The sequence below is a fragment of the Paramormyrops kingsleyae genome, chromosome 23 (genome assembly GCF_048594095.1).
Source record: "Paramormyrops kingsleyae isolate MSU_618 chromosome 23, PKINGS_0.4, whole genome shotgun sequence".
NCBI lineage: Eukaryota > Metazoa > Chordata > Actinopteri > Osteoglossiformes > Mormyridae > Paramormyrops > Paramormyrops kingsleyae.
This window is the reverse complement of record NC_132819.1, coordinates 7,008,709-7,025,596: the sequence shown is the minus strand read 5'-3', so window position 1 is coordinate 7,025,596 and position 16,888 is coordinate 7,008,709. Positions and strand designations below refer to the sequence as shown.

The window sequence follows — 16,888 nt, the reverse complement described above, 5'->3', positions numbered from 1 at the left end:
CTCAGAGTATGACTGCTGCTCCCACTCCTCTTACAACACACCTGCTGCTCACAGAGAATGACTACTGCTCCCACTCCTCTCACACCACACCTGCTACTCACAGAGTATGACTTCTGCTCCCACTCCTCAGTTCCTATGGGTTTTGGCAAGCCCTACCTTCACAGCGCGGGAAGGGATGGTCCCAGTTGCGGACGGTGCCATGCTCGCAGGTGAGGATGGAGTGGCCCACCAGTTGGTACCCCGGCTGGCACTCGAAGGAGATGGACTGGCCCACATTGTAACCAGCGCCCACCACCACGCCATGGCGGAATGGCTCTGGGTCAGGGCATTCCTGTAACTCATAGGCTGAAAAGACAGAGAGATTTAGCAATTAAAAAAATTATTATAAAGACAAACACTTACTCTATGCTTATTAAATATACGAAAGAACTACACAGACAAATTTCTCCTTGAGGGTGAACATCAAAAGTAAGTTATGACACACTAAAGTACCAATCCTTCAAAACTGACACTTAAGGGTAAAAAAAAGAAACAACAGGTTAGTTTTATCTTCACCTTGATATTCAAACCTGAAGCCAGGTTTGTTCTGAGAGTGGTCACTGTGAAAGTACACCGTGGTCTCATGGGAAGTAGTCAACAGGGAGGGAGGGATTTCCTGTCCGCTGAAGCGGCCAATTACAGAGCTGGTTTCAAAGGGGCCATTGCGGATCTCCAGGAAGTCATGGTTAGCCTCAGTGGAGAAGTTGAGGAATTGCACATGCGCACCTGCCAATAGCAATACAGAGATAAGGGTCACCGGCCAATAGCAATAGAGCGATAAGTGTCACCAGCCAATAGTAATACAGCAAAAAGGGTCACCAGCCAATAGCAATACAGAGATAAGGGTCACCGGCCAATAGCAACACAGAGATAAGGATTACTTGGCAATTTCATCTGAATACCACTGTGCCACAGCTGAGAACTGATGTCAGAATAATGTTATAATCAATTGTCTAGATGTCTTCATTGGCTGTTTGAATACAATCTCATTCGTAATGCATCTTTTTGCTAATCAAACAAGGGACGATGAGCTTACAGTGCAACTGGCCAAGAATTAATTAAGAGAAAATTTATAAGTTGGCATCATTTCAGCAAACTTCCAAAGCCTGAAGGCATGCATGTCAGAAATTCTTGTTCAACAACCGCTATAAGAAACAAAGGGCAGCGTTTAAGCTGTCTGTAGCGGGCTTCTGCATTTGGCAGGTCTCACCGATATTACAGGCCGAGGTATGTCACATCCCTGTAAAACAGCCACCGAAAGTCAATGGGCAGACATTTACTTAACCGTAAGTGATTTAAGGTGTTATGAATCTTTATTTTACTTAGGCATAAAAAAGCTGAAATGAACTGCAGAGGATCATGACCCTCCTGTGAGGAATATGCACTGTGCACAGCACAGACCCTTCCATATGACCACATTCTCTGTGAGCTAACGGCCCAGGGAAATGAAATGACGCTTTATTTGCCATTTGCACAAGCACATTAGAATGCTTCTTTTCACATATCCCATCTTCACCCTCATATATCCATTTGAGAGTGAAGCTTGGGGTCTGACTGCAGGGTCAGGCCATTTATCCAGCACCCTTGGGGCATGTTGGGGGGGTTAAGGGCCTTGCTCGAGGGCCAAATGAAGACGTGATTATTTTGCTGAAGATGGGATTTGAAGAGATTTGAAGTGCCGATCGCAGGCACAGAGGCCTAACCCAGTGAGCCACATACCCCCCCCCCCCCCCCTCCCGAGCAGCCTAAGAAGAAGAATGGAGTCTCACCGTATCCTACAGGCAGGTAGATCTTCCAGGTGCAATCACTGTTGCTAGGATAGTTCCCTGGGAAACCCGGACTCAAGATCATCCCCTCCATCTCCTCTCGAATCCCTCCACACTGGGCTAAGAGGGCGGGGCCAAGGTCAGGGGTTGATGAGCAAGTTGAGGAAAAATCATGGTAGAAGATACAAGTCAGAGGTGTCACACAGAATCAGTGTGAGACTGATTCTGGCAAGTGGCCGAGGCAGATTTCAAGCAAGTTTGACAAGATCACGACTGGATATCATAGCAGAGACTCCGAAAGCCTTTTACTATAACAGCTGTAATCAGGTCCTCTCTACTGAGATCTGAAAATGAGCAATTATTTCATTTAAAAACCTGGCAATTCAATTAGAAAGCCATCAAAAAGGGCTCTAAAATCAGTGCAAGGCCCTCGATCCACTCGCACTTCATTCTGGAGAAAATGCTCAGATGTGACTCAGCCTGCTTCCTTAGCTTTTCAGCCTAAATTGCTGATTGATTTGAGAGTCACTTCACAGAAGCGGCGTGACTGAAGAGCATCAAACCCTGGGCTCCACCCAGGGAGGGGGATCTGCAGCCCAGGGAGGGGGATCTGCAGCACAGGGAGGGGGATCTGCAGCACAGGGAGGGGGATCTGCAGCCCAGGGAGGGGGATCTGCAGCACAGGGAGGGGGATCTGCAGCACTGCCTACCAGAGGGTTAAACCCACCGGGCAGCATCTGAGCAGGGAGGAGCTGCATCGCCCCCTTCGAGGGGGGCACAGAGGTGTGTGTGTATGTGTGTCAGAGAGAAAGAGAGACAGCCATTGGCACAGAAGTGGCAGTGCCCTGTCCCCTAACAGCACTGAAGGAACAATCGAGGAATATCTCAGTAAATATTTTTAATGAGACTAAGAATAAAGAAATAAATTCATAAAAACCATGAAAGAGGCACCGTAATGGCACGATAAATAAAGATATGACAGAAATGTGGGCTACGGTGGAGACGATGTAAAAATCACATTTTTACCTACAGTTCTTATTACTGAACAGTGTTAAAAATAAGTCATAAGGTGCTAGAAGAGATTAGCGATTTTATTATTATTATTACTATTATTCGTAGTAGTAGTAGTAGTAGCAGCAGAAACAACAAAACAACACCAACAAACATAATAATAATAATAATAATAATAATACATGTCCTATTCCAGTGTAAACTGAATGGCAAAGAGGCACCGATCTTGTGCTCTTCTGTGCAGTTGCCATGTTGCACTGAGCAAGTGTGTGTGTGTGTGTGTGTAGAGCATTTGCATGCATGTGGCAGGCCAGCCTTACCAATGCATAGAGGAGGCGGGAAGTTCCAGCGCCTCACAGTGCCGGGCATGCAGGAGATGTGGGAGTTGCCCTGCGACCACAGAGATCAGGATTAAGCCATCAATTAACCCATCAAGCTCACCTCTGAGCTCTGTTTATGAACTGCATTGCAAATACTGCATGTGCTGATGAAAGCTGCTACCTATTGCACAGCCCTGTTACACCTCCGTTACTGTCCTTTTACAGCCCTGTTACACCTCCGTTACAGTCCTTTAACAGCCCTGTTACACCTCCGTTACAGTCCTTTAACAGCCCTGTTACACCTCCGTTACTGTCCTTTTACAGCCCTGTTACACCTCCGTTACAGTCCTTTAACAGCCCTGTTACACCTCCGTTACAGTCCTTTAACAGCCCTGTTACACCTCCGTTACTGTCCTTTTACAGCCCTGTTACACCTCCGTTACAGTCCTTTAACAGCCCTGTTACACCTCCGTTACAGTCCTTTTACAGACCTGTTACACCTCCGTTACTGTCCTTTTACAGCCCTGTTACACCTCCGTTACAGTCCTTAAACAGCCCTGTTACACCTCCGTTACAGTCCTTTTACAACCCTGTTACACCTCCGTTACAGTCCTTTTATAGCCCTGTTACACCTCCGTTACTGCCCTTTTACAGCCCTGTTACACCTCCGTTACAGTCCTTTAACAGCCCTGTTACACCTCCGTTACAGTCCTTTTACAGCCCTGTTACACCTCCGTTACAGTCCTTTAACAGCCCTGTTACACCTCCGTTACAGTCCTTTTACAGACCTGTTACACCTCCGTTACTGTCCTTTTACAGCCCTGTTACACCTCCGTTACAGTCCTTAAACAGCCCTGTTACACCTCCGTTACAGTCCTTTTACAGCCCTGTTACACCTCCGTTACAGTCCTTTTACAGCCCTGTTACACCTCCGTTACTGCCCTTTTACAGCCCTGTTACACCTCCGTTACAGTTCTTTTACAGACCTGTTACACCTCCATTACTGTCCTTTTACAGCCCTGTTACACCTCCGTTACTGTCCTTTTACAGCCCTGTTACACCTCCGTTACAGTCCTTTAACAGCCCTGTTACACCTCCGTTACAGTCCTTTTACAGCCCTGTTACACCTCCGTTACAGTCCTTTTACAGCCCTGTTACACCTCCGTTACTGTCCTTTTACAGCCCTGTTACACCTCTGTTACAGTCCTTTAACAGCCCTGTTACACCTCCGTTACAGTCCTTTCATAGCCCTGTTACACCTCTGTTACAGCCCTGTCACAGCTGTTTTGCTGGTGAACAAAAGGCTGAAGACAGGAGATAGAGTGGAAAGCCAGATCGCACCTGCTACATATCAAAGTACCACATATATACATAAATAACAGGCAAAGGAATTTTCATTCAAAAGGCCCGGTGACAAGTGACCATAAGTGACTGTTCAAGCAGCAAAAAGCCTGAACACACCTGCAGGGTGTACCCCGGCTCACACTGGAAGGACACCACGCTGTTCATCTGGAAGCGGTCTCCCACTTTCATCCCATTCATGGGCACCTGTGGCTCGGGGCAGCTGGTCAGGGACACGGCTAACAGGAAGCAGAGACACGCTGGTTAGAGTATTGCTCCAGAAGGCCAAAAGAGAATCTGCCAATTTCATGTTTGTTTATTAACAAGGTTTTATTTTCCTTTCCGTACCCCCCCCCCCCCCCCCTTCTCCTGCTGTCTCTGAAAAAGGAATCTCCTTATGACAGTGTTTCTCAACCCAGTCTCAGGGACCTCCAGACAGTCCATGTTTTTGCTTCCTGCCAGCTCACAACACACCTGCACCGGGTATTTGGTGTCCTTTATTGTTTGGTTCAGGTGCGCTGGGAGCTGGGAGGGAGTAAGAATATGGACTGTCTGGGGGTTCCCGTGGACTGGGTTGAGAAACACTACCTTATACCATTGAGTTTGTACCAAACACTCTGCTTTCATACAATCTGCTTTCATACAAAAATACAAAAATGGATGGGAAGCTGAAATATCAAAAAATGCAGCCACATCTTCGCCATGTTAAAGATACTAGAATAAGGGAAGTAAAAAAGAGGGGATGCCATTATTTTGGACATTTAGACAAGTCCAACAGCCCCCCTGGCACTATCGTCCTAGAGGGCTATAATGACTGCTTGCGTTTCCCTAGTGGAAGTCTCACTGAGTCCACAAGCATTATCAACAGATCAGAGGCTAAGAAAAGCAAGCTGGGGAGCTTTCTTAGCAGGACGGCCAGCGAGCAGCTGGAAGCTTCCAGCAGACAAACGGGCCTTCAGCGTGGGGTTACTGGCGAGCCCCTCCCACCCAGAACTTACTTTTGTACTCCAGGTGGAATCCGGCAGCGGAGACACTGATGTCGGAGAAAAAATGCAGGTACAGCTGGTTGGAGGTGCTGTTCAGGAGAGCTGGAACAGTGGTGCCTGCGCAGTGAATCCAGCAGAAGGCAGTTATTGCTGGAGGACAGTCTGAGCCTGAGTCTACCCACACTTTAAGAATGGGGACACAGCAGTGGCTCCAGGGGGGCATTTAACGCAGGGCATGCATTGCCATCAGCATTAGCCATTAACGCCTTTCAATTTCAATCTCACAACTAAGAGAGATAATGATAGAACCACAACTGGGAGGAAATGCAAGGGGTCACCGAAATCCCAGAAGAGGCAGAAGCTGCATTTTGGATACCCACAATGCCCTGGGTGTCGAAGGTACCCACCCCTCTCCTTTTAATCTGCTGGATCTGGTCTGTTTTTTTCTCCAAGGCTCATGGGAATCATCCCAAGGGTGCACTTGGGATGTACCAATAGTTCTATTTTGGTGAGAAATACAAATCTGCTAATACCTGTGTTTTCTGCCACTCTACTGTGTGCTCTGGATTAAAGTACAGAGCAAAAATACATCATCCCGATGGCTTTTGTTTAAGGTTGATGGCACACACGAGAGAGACTCCGATTTACTCTGCCAGTGCTGTTCTTTCATTTAACTAGGAGACTATTTTCTGACAGAAACCACAACCACGGCAGCAATAACAGCTCCACGGCCAGCCCAGGCAAACTGCTGCTCTGTATACCAGGGAAAACAAGTGTTCTTCTCATGCTTAGAGGACAGAAATCCTTAGATTTTAATAATTAAAAGCTAGTTAGGCATATTTTTACATAATAATGTATCATACATTCCATATATTAGAATACTGCAAAACTACAATATGTAGAGATGTTACAGAAATAGACACAAGCTGAACGTCTAGAAATACACTTTTTCTATATCCTGCAGGCTTCAGCAGAAGCACTGTTACCTCACACCTCTGTGGCTGGGAATTCAAATTCTGCTTCGTGTGTGTGTGTGTGTATGTGTTTACATGTCCTCCTCATGTCCAAAAGATTTCCTTTGGGGCTATTACACTAAACACACAAAAGGGTTTGTTTTATTCTGCAGGTTAATATAAATAAATAAGTTTAGTAAAAAAAAATTATAATAATTAATAATGAACCCTCCAGGACATGTAAAGACAAACAAACACTAGTCCCACCAAGCAATGACCCATCTATCAAGTTTCAGTTCTGAGAACATTCTTGGAGTGGAACATATTCATTTGTGAAGCTGTCAGAATTTGGGTCACAAAAAACATCTCAGAAACTCCTGGCCTAATCATTAAGGGAGTCTGACAGACAGGAATGAGATTGGAACCTTAAAAAGGAAAGAAAGTTTTCATTTGTTGTCTGGTCTCCAATGAAACTTTTTTTGCAAGAACGGAAAGAACTAGAGTCACTTAGGCTGAGCCATCAATGATCTAGTTACATGAAGCAGCCACAGGCCAATCTCTGTTAATGTTTGTAGAACATTTTTACATCTGCAGAAGCAGTAACTTTTCAAAGTCAAAGAATGAGCGCTTGAAAAGTTTTTTTTTTATTTATTCCTGGAACCAGTGAGCCAGCAAGCCACGCTGGGGCCTGGAGCTCAGTGGAGCTCGGCTGCACCGCCCCCATCCCGCCCTGGCTCCCCCCTCACCTGAGAAACTGCCCAGCATAGTGTCCGTGTTATCGCCTCCATCAAACACCTCCAGGGAGTCCCAGTTGTGCTCCGTCACGAAGCTGATGACCTGGATCTGCAGCCGAGGAGCGACCAGGAGAAGAGAGTCAGTGGCAGACTGACAGGAAGAGGGCAGAAGACGGAAGTGTGGGGTCTGGGGACCCAGGCCTGCGTGTCTATCTGCCTTGACGGTCTTATCTGGGCTGCCCAGGGAAATCCCATACATCTTCCTATCAACAGGTGCACAAATAAAGAAAGTGAATAAAAATGAAGGCTTTAGCATGTCTTTCCCGCGACAAGGCCAGGAAGGGATGGAGCAAATGGCGTGCATAAAAATGGTATTTTCTTTTTATTGATTTTTCTTCGCCTTGAGCACAATGCGATGCCGTCTCACCATGGAGTAACCCAATTTTTGTGTTATTACTGCACACAGGTTCCTAAAAGGGAGCTCTATTTTTATAAACAGCAATGCGCCAAGCCTGAAGACCCTGATGTCCATTTCGGAAATGCCAGGGGAGCGGTCCGTCTGAATGAAAATGTAGACGCTCCACTTAAACCCATTCGCCCGTCTGATTGCATACAAATTGCTCCTTTTATCCTCCTTCATCCTCCATCACTCTGCTGCTGAAATCCTTTTTCACGTTAAACTGCAATATCAGACAATGATTTACTACTCTGGCACTTCTTAAAATATTTCTATCACATCTTAGATACGTCTAGATGCAAAACAACAGAAAAGCAGATGACTGTTTTTGAATGGTGCTCATTTCCTACCCCAAGAACAAATTCCTCAACCATTCCATTCGATTTATATGGCTTCTTCGGGTCAAGATTGCTTAAGTTTGATTCCTGTAGCAGTCAATCATTAAAAGTGACTCATACAACATATGTGCTGAAGAATTTAGTCTTCATCCAAGTTTTAATGGTGTTACTTGTTTAGCGTAAAGACACATGGCAAAAACACAGAGCAGATCCATAAAAATCTCATGCCAAGAAGGTGACAGAAACCAAAAGTGCATTGCTTGGTCCTACCAGGTCTGAAACTATCAATCGGTAATAACAATATATAAAACTTTCAACCGACAAATACAGGTATACGTAATTAATGTCAGAGAAAGAGTGAGAGGTATTACTTTGCCATCCACCTTATCACTCGTGCACCGGCGATTCAGGTTCTGCACAGGCTGTTATTTATCATCCATCCTCATCAGGCAGATCCACTTGCCTGTGCTTCACTTAAAGTAGCGCATCCTGCAGCCGGCTCCCAAAACGGTTATAGATCAGATGTGAGGCAATTATGCGGGCAGCTTCAGTCATCAAAAGACCCACAGAGGAGACAGATGAGATTAATCTTTAATTAAGGGTTCGTGGCAATCTACAAGATACGGTGCTCTTTGGAATTAGGTCTGGAATTCCAAAGATCTGACTTAGTACAATAGAGCAAGACAGCCACCCTCTTCCAGATCAAAAACTATCCAGTACGCTTGTATGCATGCTCACAACTTAAAAAAAGGGGGAATTAATCCCTCTCTTTCATCTACAACTTTGTAGTGTGTCCCTTAGCAGATGGGAGACTTTGCGAAGCGATGCTCCAAGCTGTCCGCGATCACGAAACACACACGGCAGAGTGCAAAACCCTCACCGTTTAACACAGTCCAGCAAAACAAGCTGAAGCGGAAGTGAGGACTTTGGAAAGAGGTTCAGGTGCCAAGCAACATCCGATCTGATTACCGTCATCGATTGCTATCTGCCTCTCAGCGAGGCTTGGGCAGTATTCCGGTACCCTGCGATATTTCGGGTACACTGCAGTATTTCGGGTACCCTGCGATATTTTGGGTACACTGCAGTATTTCGGGTACACTGTGATATTTTGGGTACACTGCAGTATTTCGGGTACACTGCAGTATTTCGGGTACACTGCGGTATTTTGGGTACACTGCGGTATATTGAAATCTTGGTGGCAATCTTGGGTGGTCTCCCACCATAAAATATGTCACTCTGTGGATAACAGAATAGCACTGCTTTGGAAGACTCCGTCAAAATACTGTACACTGTATGGTATGAAAAACGATATACCAGCCAAACTGACTCCGAACAATTCTACTGTCCTGAAATGCTTCAGATGTTTTCAAGGACAGAATTCCACTGAAACTTACATGTTTCCCAAAGGATATTTCCCCATACAAGCTTATTCTGCTATAAACCACCTCCCTTATTTAACATACCGACTGCTTTCTCTGCAGTATAAATATGTATGTTGTTATCTCAAGGACAGACAGTGGTGATAATTTTCCCTATTATGGCCAAGAGTAAGGCTGGTAATAAGGGTGTTAAAACTGATTTGTATTATTTCCCAGGATGCATGTAAAAAAAAGAATCTTGCTGCATCATTAGTTTGAGACAATACATTTCAATTCCTCAGGTTTCAGTAGCATAGTTTTTGTTTTCAGACCAGGTATCATGGCTACTCTGGGACAATAAAAGCAAAGTTCTGATGACAATTTCCTGATTTCCTCTCAGCTCAACTGCATGGGAATATTCTGGCTTTAAAATAAAGACGAGGAAAATTCCAATAAAACAAGCACCGCAACATTGTGATTCTCTCTTTGACACTGTAATCGCTGCCTACAGAAATGAAATACCTTGAACCAGAAATTAAGTTATACACCAACATATACAACTGATATAACATCCACAGCTGTGCATTTTACTTGCAGGGACCAGAATGGTAATGGAATAATAAGGCTTCTGTGAGTTAGGTAATGCACTGTGAGTTAGGTAATGCACTGTGAGTTAGGTAATGCACTGGCTAAAGCAGACCAGCTGACACCTCTCTCGCTTATCATACTACATTTTATCAAATGAAATATCATATTTTAAAATCCACTGCAACTGCAAGAGCTGTTGATATTTTACAGTATGATGTTGTGTCTGAGTACCAGCGTCAGGCCAAAGGTTTACAGGCTGACCCCAAAGCCAATACCAGCTGGCCTCATCGCTCGCTGGCTGAGCTGGCGGGGATTCGCAGGCCGCGTGAGCGATCATCCATCCGCCACAGGGTCCCGAGCTCCACAGGCACGCGGGCCTCCAAATGAAGCCAGGCGATCACCCGCTAAGCGGATGCCACCTATGCAAGGCTTTGAATCGAGCTGGCATCTGGACGAACACGGGGAGGTGCCAGTGGAAATGCTGCGAGACCGGAACCGAGGTGGCAGTGTGCGGCACTCGCTGCGAGCGGACCGAGCCCTACCTGAATCCCCGACCCCTCTGGGACGGTGATCTTCCACACACAGTTCAGGCTGTTGAGGTACGGCTCGGGGAATCCGGGAGAGAGGATGGTCCCAGTCCGCTCGGTCAAATTTCCACCACAGGGGACTGTGACGAGAGCAGAAATAGCAAGGCGGCGATAAGGAATGAACGACGGGGCACAGGACAGAAATACAGAAAAATCGCACTTCCTAGGATTCTCCATTCTACTCCAACTTCTGATGACTATGCTGACTTACACAGGTGGCCAGTGGCAACCCTGCAACAGTACAATAAGAATTCCCTCGGAACACACATGACATATACACTTGGGATACTGTACCGATGCAGCCGGGGACCGTGCTGTTCCACTGCGCTAAAGCGTTGGGCACCGTCAGGCACTCGATGGCACTGGCTCCCTCTAAGGCGTAGCCCGGGCCACACTCAAAGCGAACCACCGCACCCACCGAGAAACTGTTCCCCACTCGCCTCCCGTGCCGGGGCTCTGGCACCGAGCTGCACTGGGTGGCGCTGGTCCTGGGGACGGCTGCCGAAAGAAGGGAGAAGGAAGCTCACTGACTGCACCCTAACCAAGGCCTGTGCAATCTTTCTCAATTAGGAAGCGGACGGCTCCATGAATGAAGTGGTGAAATTATCTCTCACTCTTAAACCGCCGGTCATCTATTACGGAGCGATAGGGGAGTAGGACTGGTCTGGTGCAGGGGACAAACTGAATGGCAGTTTGATTCATTTATTAATGGGGGCAGGCACAATCAGCATGGCTAAATGAATCATCTGCTTCCACCAGAGCGGAAGGACACAAAGAGGCAGCGGCCTGCAGCTAAATTAGATGTACAATTGATAGCCAGACAATATAAAACCTGTTTATTCAATTTGTGCATTATACTCCAAAACCATGCCTTATAGACCACATGTCCTCTTTCTAGAAGCCAAAAATGATGAAGTGCCGTAAACCAGCCACAGAACAACCACCTACAGTACTTTATTTACACTTTCGACGTTTACCTTGGTACACCAGATGGAATCCTTTGGATGTGGCTTGGCCCTTCGCATTAAATCGGATGAGTATCTGGTTGGAAGTGGCCAACGGCAGGGATTCGCCTGTGAGGTTACAATAAAGAGGAGGAAGAGGCAAACAATGCAGATTTTGCGAGCAAAGGTCTAAGCTGACACTGAACAGCTTCTCTGTAACTTCTGCCCTGCGGTAGTATTTATGGAAAACTCTAGCATTGTGCTCAAAGCCAACACATACATGGAATAAAGTAGGCAGCGCTTTGGATAGTCACACATTTGTGGATTAGTGATCGGAATTTGTCAAAATGTTGTCAAACTAATGGCAGCGCATACTTAGTATGAAAATAAAATAAAGCATAAATGCAAGAAATGACCAGTAATGGTGTCTGAAAAAACTGAAATGGGCCTCAAACACATGCATGGAAATGTCAGCCTGTAGCACTTACAGCGACCTTAGACAAGTGCTTCCAAAATGTCACGTAATGAGATTGGACTGGTCTCCTTCAAGGGGCAACTCAACAACATTCTAAGTATTTACCGCTGTCAATTACAGCTTTTTAAGTCAACATTTGCATTTGGCTAGCTTCTAGGTCCTTGAGTTCAATGCAGATTCTATCTCCATCTTTTGGATATGTGATTACCCTCAGTGTCAGCTCCTTCAGCATCCTTCTGAAAACACAGACCCTACAGGCTTTGCCGACTGCTTTCTCACAATGCCAAGATTCTTATTTTTATCTTTTAAAAGTGTGCTAATCCTTTTTTCCCTTCTCTATGCTATAATCTTGGACACATCCCCCACAAAACAAATGAGGATAAGCCACTGATTTCCATTTCAGTTACGACGAACCGAGAGGAGCCACACTTCCGAGCGATGTTAACAAGCTGGGGATCAAAATGCGATGGAATGCAGTCACCGTCTGAAAGTCAGCATTTCCATGCCCCCGTGCATGACACAAATGGCATCACTGCATTTCGGCGAGAAAACAAGCCTTTGACCTGCAGAACTGGATGCCGCATTTCAGAAAGCGACATGGGCTGTCATGCAGAAGTGCATGTCATCGATCTGCAGAGGGTTTTCTGAGGCCCAGATAGAGGTGGTGGTGTTGGTGGAGGGGGGTTACTGATGGGGTGAGGGGGTGGGTTTGATTCAATGCTGACAAGGTGCCTGCCAGGCGGGAGAACTATGCCATGGATGTGGGCGCATTCCTGATCGCAAGGAGCAATGCTGTTGTTGCCATGGGAGCGGGGGCCCCGCCAGCCATCATTAGAGAGCGCGCATCGAGCCGGGATCATGATAGACAATAATCCCTCTGGTGCTTGCACGCCCGTCGCCAATTTATTAGCATCTGACAACATCCAATCCTCGAGTGAAATTAAATCCAAACTTTGACCCCCGTGGTAATAAAAAGGCTTTTCAGACCTAGACGTCAACCCTAGATTGTGCTCTGCAGGTTTTCTTATGAGAAGACTCTCGCCATAAAACACAGGGAGAAAATAACAGACATCTCTATGAACCTGAATCCTAGATCACTGGGTTTACGGTTAACCGAACGGAGTACATGGAAGCCACATAAATATCATCACATGCATGTATATCACTTCTGCGTGATGTCGGTATCTCGGCAGAACGAGGGAATGATCACATCGCTTAATGAAACGGCAGTAAATCGTATCGTCTCACCTTCAAAAGGCAGCAAATGTAATGGAGCCGTCCACTGGCTTGTGAGTGCTTGTGGAGCGATGGGGCAGCATGTGGCTCACTGCTTTCATAAAGTAGCCTTTATAGCATGACGGCTTTACAATTTTCTACCGCATGCTGATGCAGGACCAGATCGATTGATTATTACATTTGGTTTTAACACAACGCCCCAAACAAACAGCTGCTGGAATTATTTATGGATTTCATTTAGTAAATGAAGATAAAGAATTCTCCTTGCAGCTATGATTAGGACAAGGTGAACTGTGGGTAAGTAAACCATGTAACAAGATTTCTAGCCAACTGAGAAGAATTTCTGTACAGTGATTCAACAAGGCGACAGACAGATTAATTTACTTCTTTACCTGTCAGGACTACAATAACTACCGTGAAAGAGAAGTGTATCAGATCGGACCTTTTCCTGAATGATGGTTAATGCTTCTGCCGTTCCCCATTTCAGATTCCCAGAGATGATTTTGCCTTACATCGTGTCTCTCTTCACCTCTGCTTGCCATTTAGCCTTTCCTTGGCTAGTCACTAGAAAGGCACCCAGATAAATCACAATTTGATATCTCCCCAGACTAACACCTAATGTGCTTGTGGTGGCTTGCTGGAAAATTATATGAAATTTGTAGCTTTTCAGGCCTTTGACTATAAACACACAGAGAAGGAAAAAGTTTGGTCAGGAATGTCTTATGATGCTTATTCTTGTTTTTTTTTATCTTCTGAAACGAGGAAGACATAAGTCCTGGTTGAAAAGGGATTAGTGCACCTGCAGAGAGAACAAGACAGTGCTGCACAGGTGTGTCCGGATATGCACGCTTATCTGACCGCGCGGGCTCCGGAGACACAGGTAACGCATCTAGGCAGGTGGCCCCGGACCTGGACTCCTGAGTGCGACGTGCCTTGACTGCGGCTTGGCCCGGTGGTCTCCCTCACCTGTGTGCGCTCCTGAGAGGGAGCTCAGGATGCGGGCGTGCTGGGTGGCCCCGTCGTACACCTCCACGACATCATTCAGGGCCGTCTGGAAGAATGCGAACTGGCCAAACACCACTGGGGACAGAGAGACGGGGTCAGTGCCCACAGCTCTTCACAGTCACAGTCCTGCAGTTTTTCTGCCAGGTCATCGGCTGTAATCGCTCTCAGAAGACGTTGCAGGTCCAGCGCCTCTGCCACTTTCACAGGCACACCGGGAGAAACAAAATATTTTTTGACCAGATTCTTTGAAGATTGCAAAGGCCATCATAAGAACAGTCATCATTTTTTTTTGTCTCTGTTATTCGATTTAAATTCCAGGAATGGAGTGACTCAGCATTACAGGCTCCAGACAAATCCCTTCATTTCTAGACTCAGTGGAGCCATCGGACAGTTTAAAGTGATTCCTGGATGAGATCCTGGACGAAACAGCGATGTGGACGCCCAAGCACATGAGTTTAAAGTCTTCCTCGTTACCACATTCTCTGTGTGCTCAGCTCCAGACTGTGCCAAGACAAGAGGCACCTACAATCACTGATTCATATGATAACCTTCAATGAAAAATCATAGCATGCTCATAAATGTATGTGCTGCATTATTAGAAATGGGCGAGGAGTCCATCGCTGGCAACCCCGCCCCTAGGAGACCTTAAATGGCCGACGCCCCCATTTGTTTGGCTCACCATAGTCCTTTGGCACGACTACGGAATATAGGCAGGTCCTCCCACTGCTGTAGTTACCAGGGTAGCCCGGGGACAGAACCACCCCCTCCAGTCCAGTGTACTGCCCACCACACGGAGCTGAAACAGGGCCACACAAACAGCGAAGAAGACAAAGGCTTCAGTGTTTTTTCCCCTCTTCCTCTTCACCAGAGTAGATCCATTTCATTGCTTGGATGATCTTGAACAACATCTATTGTTTGATTTAGTGCTCTTAGAGACATACGGTTCAGTGGTCAGAGAAACTGCAGTGTTTTTAACAGCCAGCAGAGTAAAACTGAGCAGATAAGGTTCAACCCAAGAGCTGCATTGTGGCGACCATCAACATAAATATACTTCACCTCCCAAGAAATGTGAACACAGGAGTCTTGTAAAGACTCCGGTGCAAGTCTCTAATCCACTTCAGAAAAGTAAATTGCACCACAATGCTGTTTGTGCTGCAGTCCCTCACCATTTGGTACCCTGGACCCTTACCTGTGCAAGTTGGACGTGGTTTGTTCCAGGTGGGCTTGCTGTCACCCCCCATGATACAGGTCAGAGTGGTATCTCCGTTGATGGTGTAGCCACTGTCACAGTGGAAGGTGATGGTGGAGCCCAACTTCAGCTCGGTGCCGACGCGCGTCCCGTTCCGGATCGGGCCGGGCTCGAAACAGGATTCCCGTGGGTTTTCTGTGTAGGAAATATCTTACTACTTACAGAAAATATGTTTCTACTTACATTTTTTCAAGGCTTAAGAGAAAAATCCTTCCATAAATCAAGGGAAATCTAAGTGAAACAAATATTAATACTTATTTTAAAAATCAATATATCAATAAATCCCGAGACCAAGGTGATCATGCATAAATAGATTATTAAAAAGCAAGGAACACCTGGATAAGCACTTTGGAAGATGGATAAAAAGCACTCAACGCCCTTTCAAACTATTTTACCACCCACTTCAAAAGCCTGTAAAAGAACCTGTAGAAAATATGGCCCTATCTCGAAAAAGGAAGCAATCTCACTTTTTGGGCCAGTTTTTTAGCTAATTGTGGGGTAAACAGGACAATTTAAACAGATGCCAGGTGAGAAGCTGTAGGGCCGGGCCCCGGGCAGGGCAGAGAGCACGCGCCTTGCCGATTACACTAATGACCATGAGATATGCTGGCCTTCTACGGTTGACTGGGGCTGGCTCCAGGTTTGAGAGCCAGGATGGGTGCACTGTGAAAGCCCCGTTTCCCCCCTATAAAGCGCACAGCAGATGGTGTCTCTGAAAACAGCCTGGAGCCCCTTAGGAGTGACATCACCCCTCCTTTTCGACTTCTCCTCCTCCCAGACCCGAGGAACATTCTGGCAAAGGTGAGTCCGTCTGCTCGATCCAGTGCAAGACGGACACGACAGCGGACCTCCACTTAGCAACGTTTACATTTGCACAAGAGGTGGTGCAAAGATAGATGGTGTTTTAGCAGGAAGGAATGGCGGCAGATAAACGAGACCTTTGCTTGGGCCTTGGTAAGCAGACTCCTCCCCCGAGTCCATCCAAGCTCTGTGGCAGCTCCATGCTTTATAAACCACATTGTTCTAGCAGTGTTAGGGGGCATGTCACATAGGAAAAGCACAAGAGTGACGCCATAGTCGGACAAACTGGGACCAGTTCAGACAGACTATGAGTTACACTCCTCATTTTGATTCTCGGTAATTGACCATCTTAAAAATCACATTGACTGGACACACAATTAATAGGGGAGGAAACATTGATGGGACTTAATGCATACAATTGATCCTTAAAGAGAAATATCTGGCAACCTTCCCAATTCTCATGCTTTGCAATTAGCTTGGCCAAATTGCCTGTTTCATTGTTCATTGGCTAACAGCCGACCTTTCGCTGCGGTTCCCATTCGCCGAGCTGCTGATGAGAAGGCGGCTGCGCCTGAAGTCGTCCAGGCTGACCCGTAGCTAAATGGAACACGCTGCTTTGAGAGACGGGGTGCAGCCTTGCGCTGTGATACCTTTTTATGCTCTTTGGTAAGTAATGGCCTCGTTTAATAGCCACGGATAT

General features: G+C 46.3%; 1 protein-coding gene across 3 annotated transcripts in view; it reads right to left on the bottom strand.

Moving 5' to 3' along the window:
* Positions 1-16,888, bottom strand: part of csmd2 (CUB and Sushi multiple domains 2) — a 261,987-nt gene that overhangs the window by 56,003 nt on the left and 189,096 nt on the right. For all 3 annotated transcript variants that reach the window (XM_023832148.2, XM_023832149.2, XM_072705512.1), the window contains 13 exons: positions 15,328-15,522; positions 14,818-14,934; positions 14,100-14,213; positions 11,456-11,551; positions 10,773-10,976; positions 10,434-10,558; positions 7,163-7,259; positions 5,476-5,580; positions 4,598-4,716; positions 3,137-3,206; positions 1,809-1,925; positions 556-765; positions 157-345 (listed from right to left, as the gene is read on the bottom strand). In XM_023832148.2, coding sequence (XP_023687916.2) covers positions 157-345; positions 556-765; positions 1,809-1,925; positions 3,137-3,206; positions 4,598-4,716; positions 5,476-5,580; positions 7,163-7,259; positions 10,434-10,558; positions 10,773-10,976; positions 11,456-11,551; positions 14,100-14,213; positions 14,818-14,934; positions 15,328-15,522 — 1,758 coding nt within the window. The remainder of the gene's footprint in view (positions 1-156; positions 346-555; positions 766-1,808; positions 1,926-3,136; positions 3,207-4,597; positions 4,717-5,475; positions 5,581-7,162; positions 7,260-10,433; positions 10,559-10,772; positions 10,977-11,455; positions 11,552-14,099; positions 14,214-14,817; positions 14,935-15,327; positions 15,523-16,888) is intronic.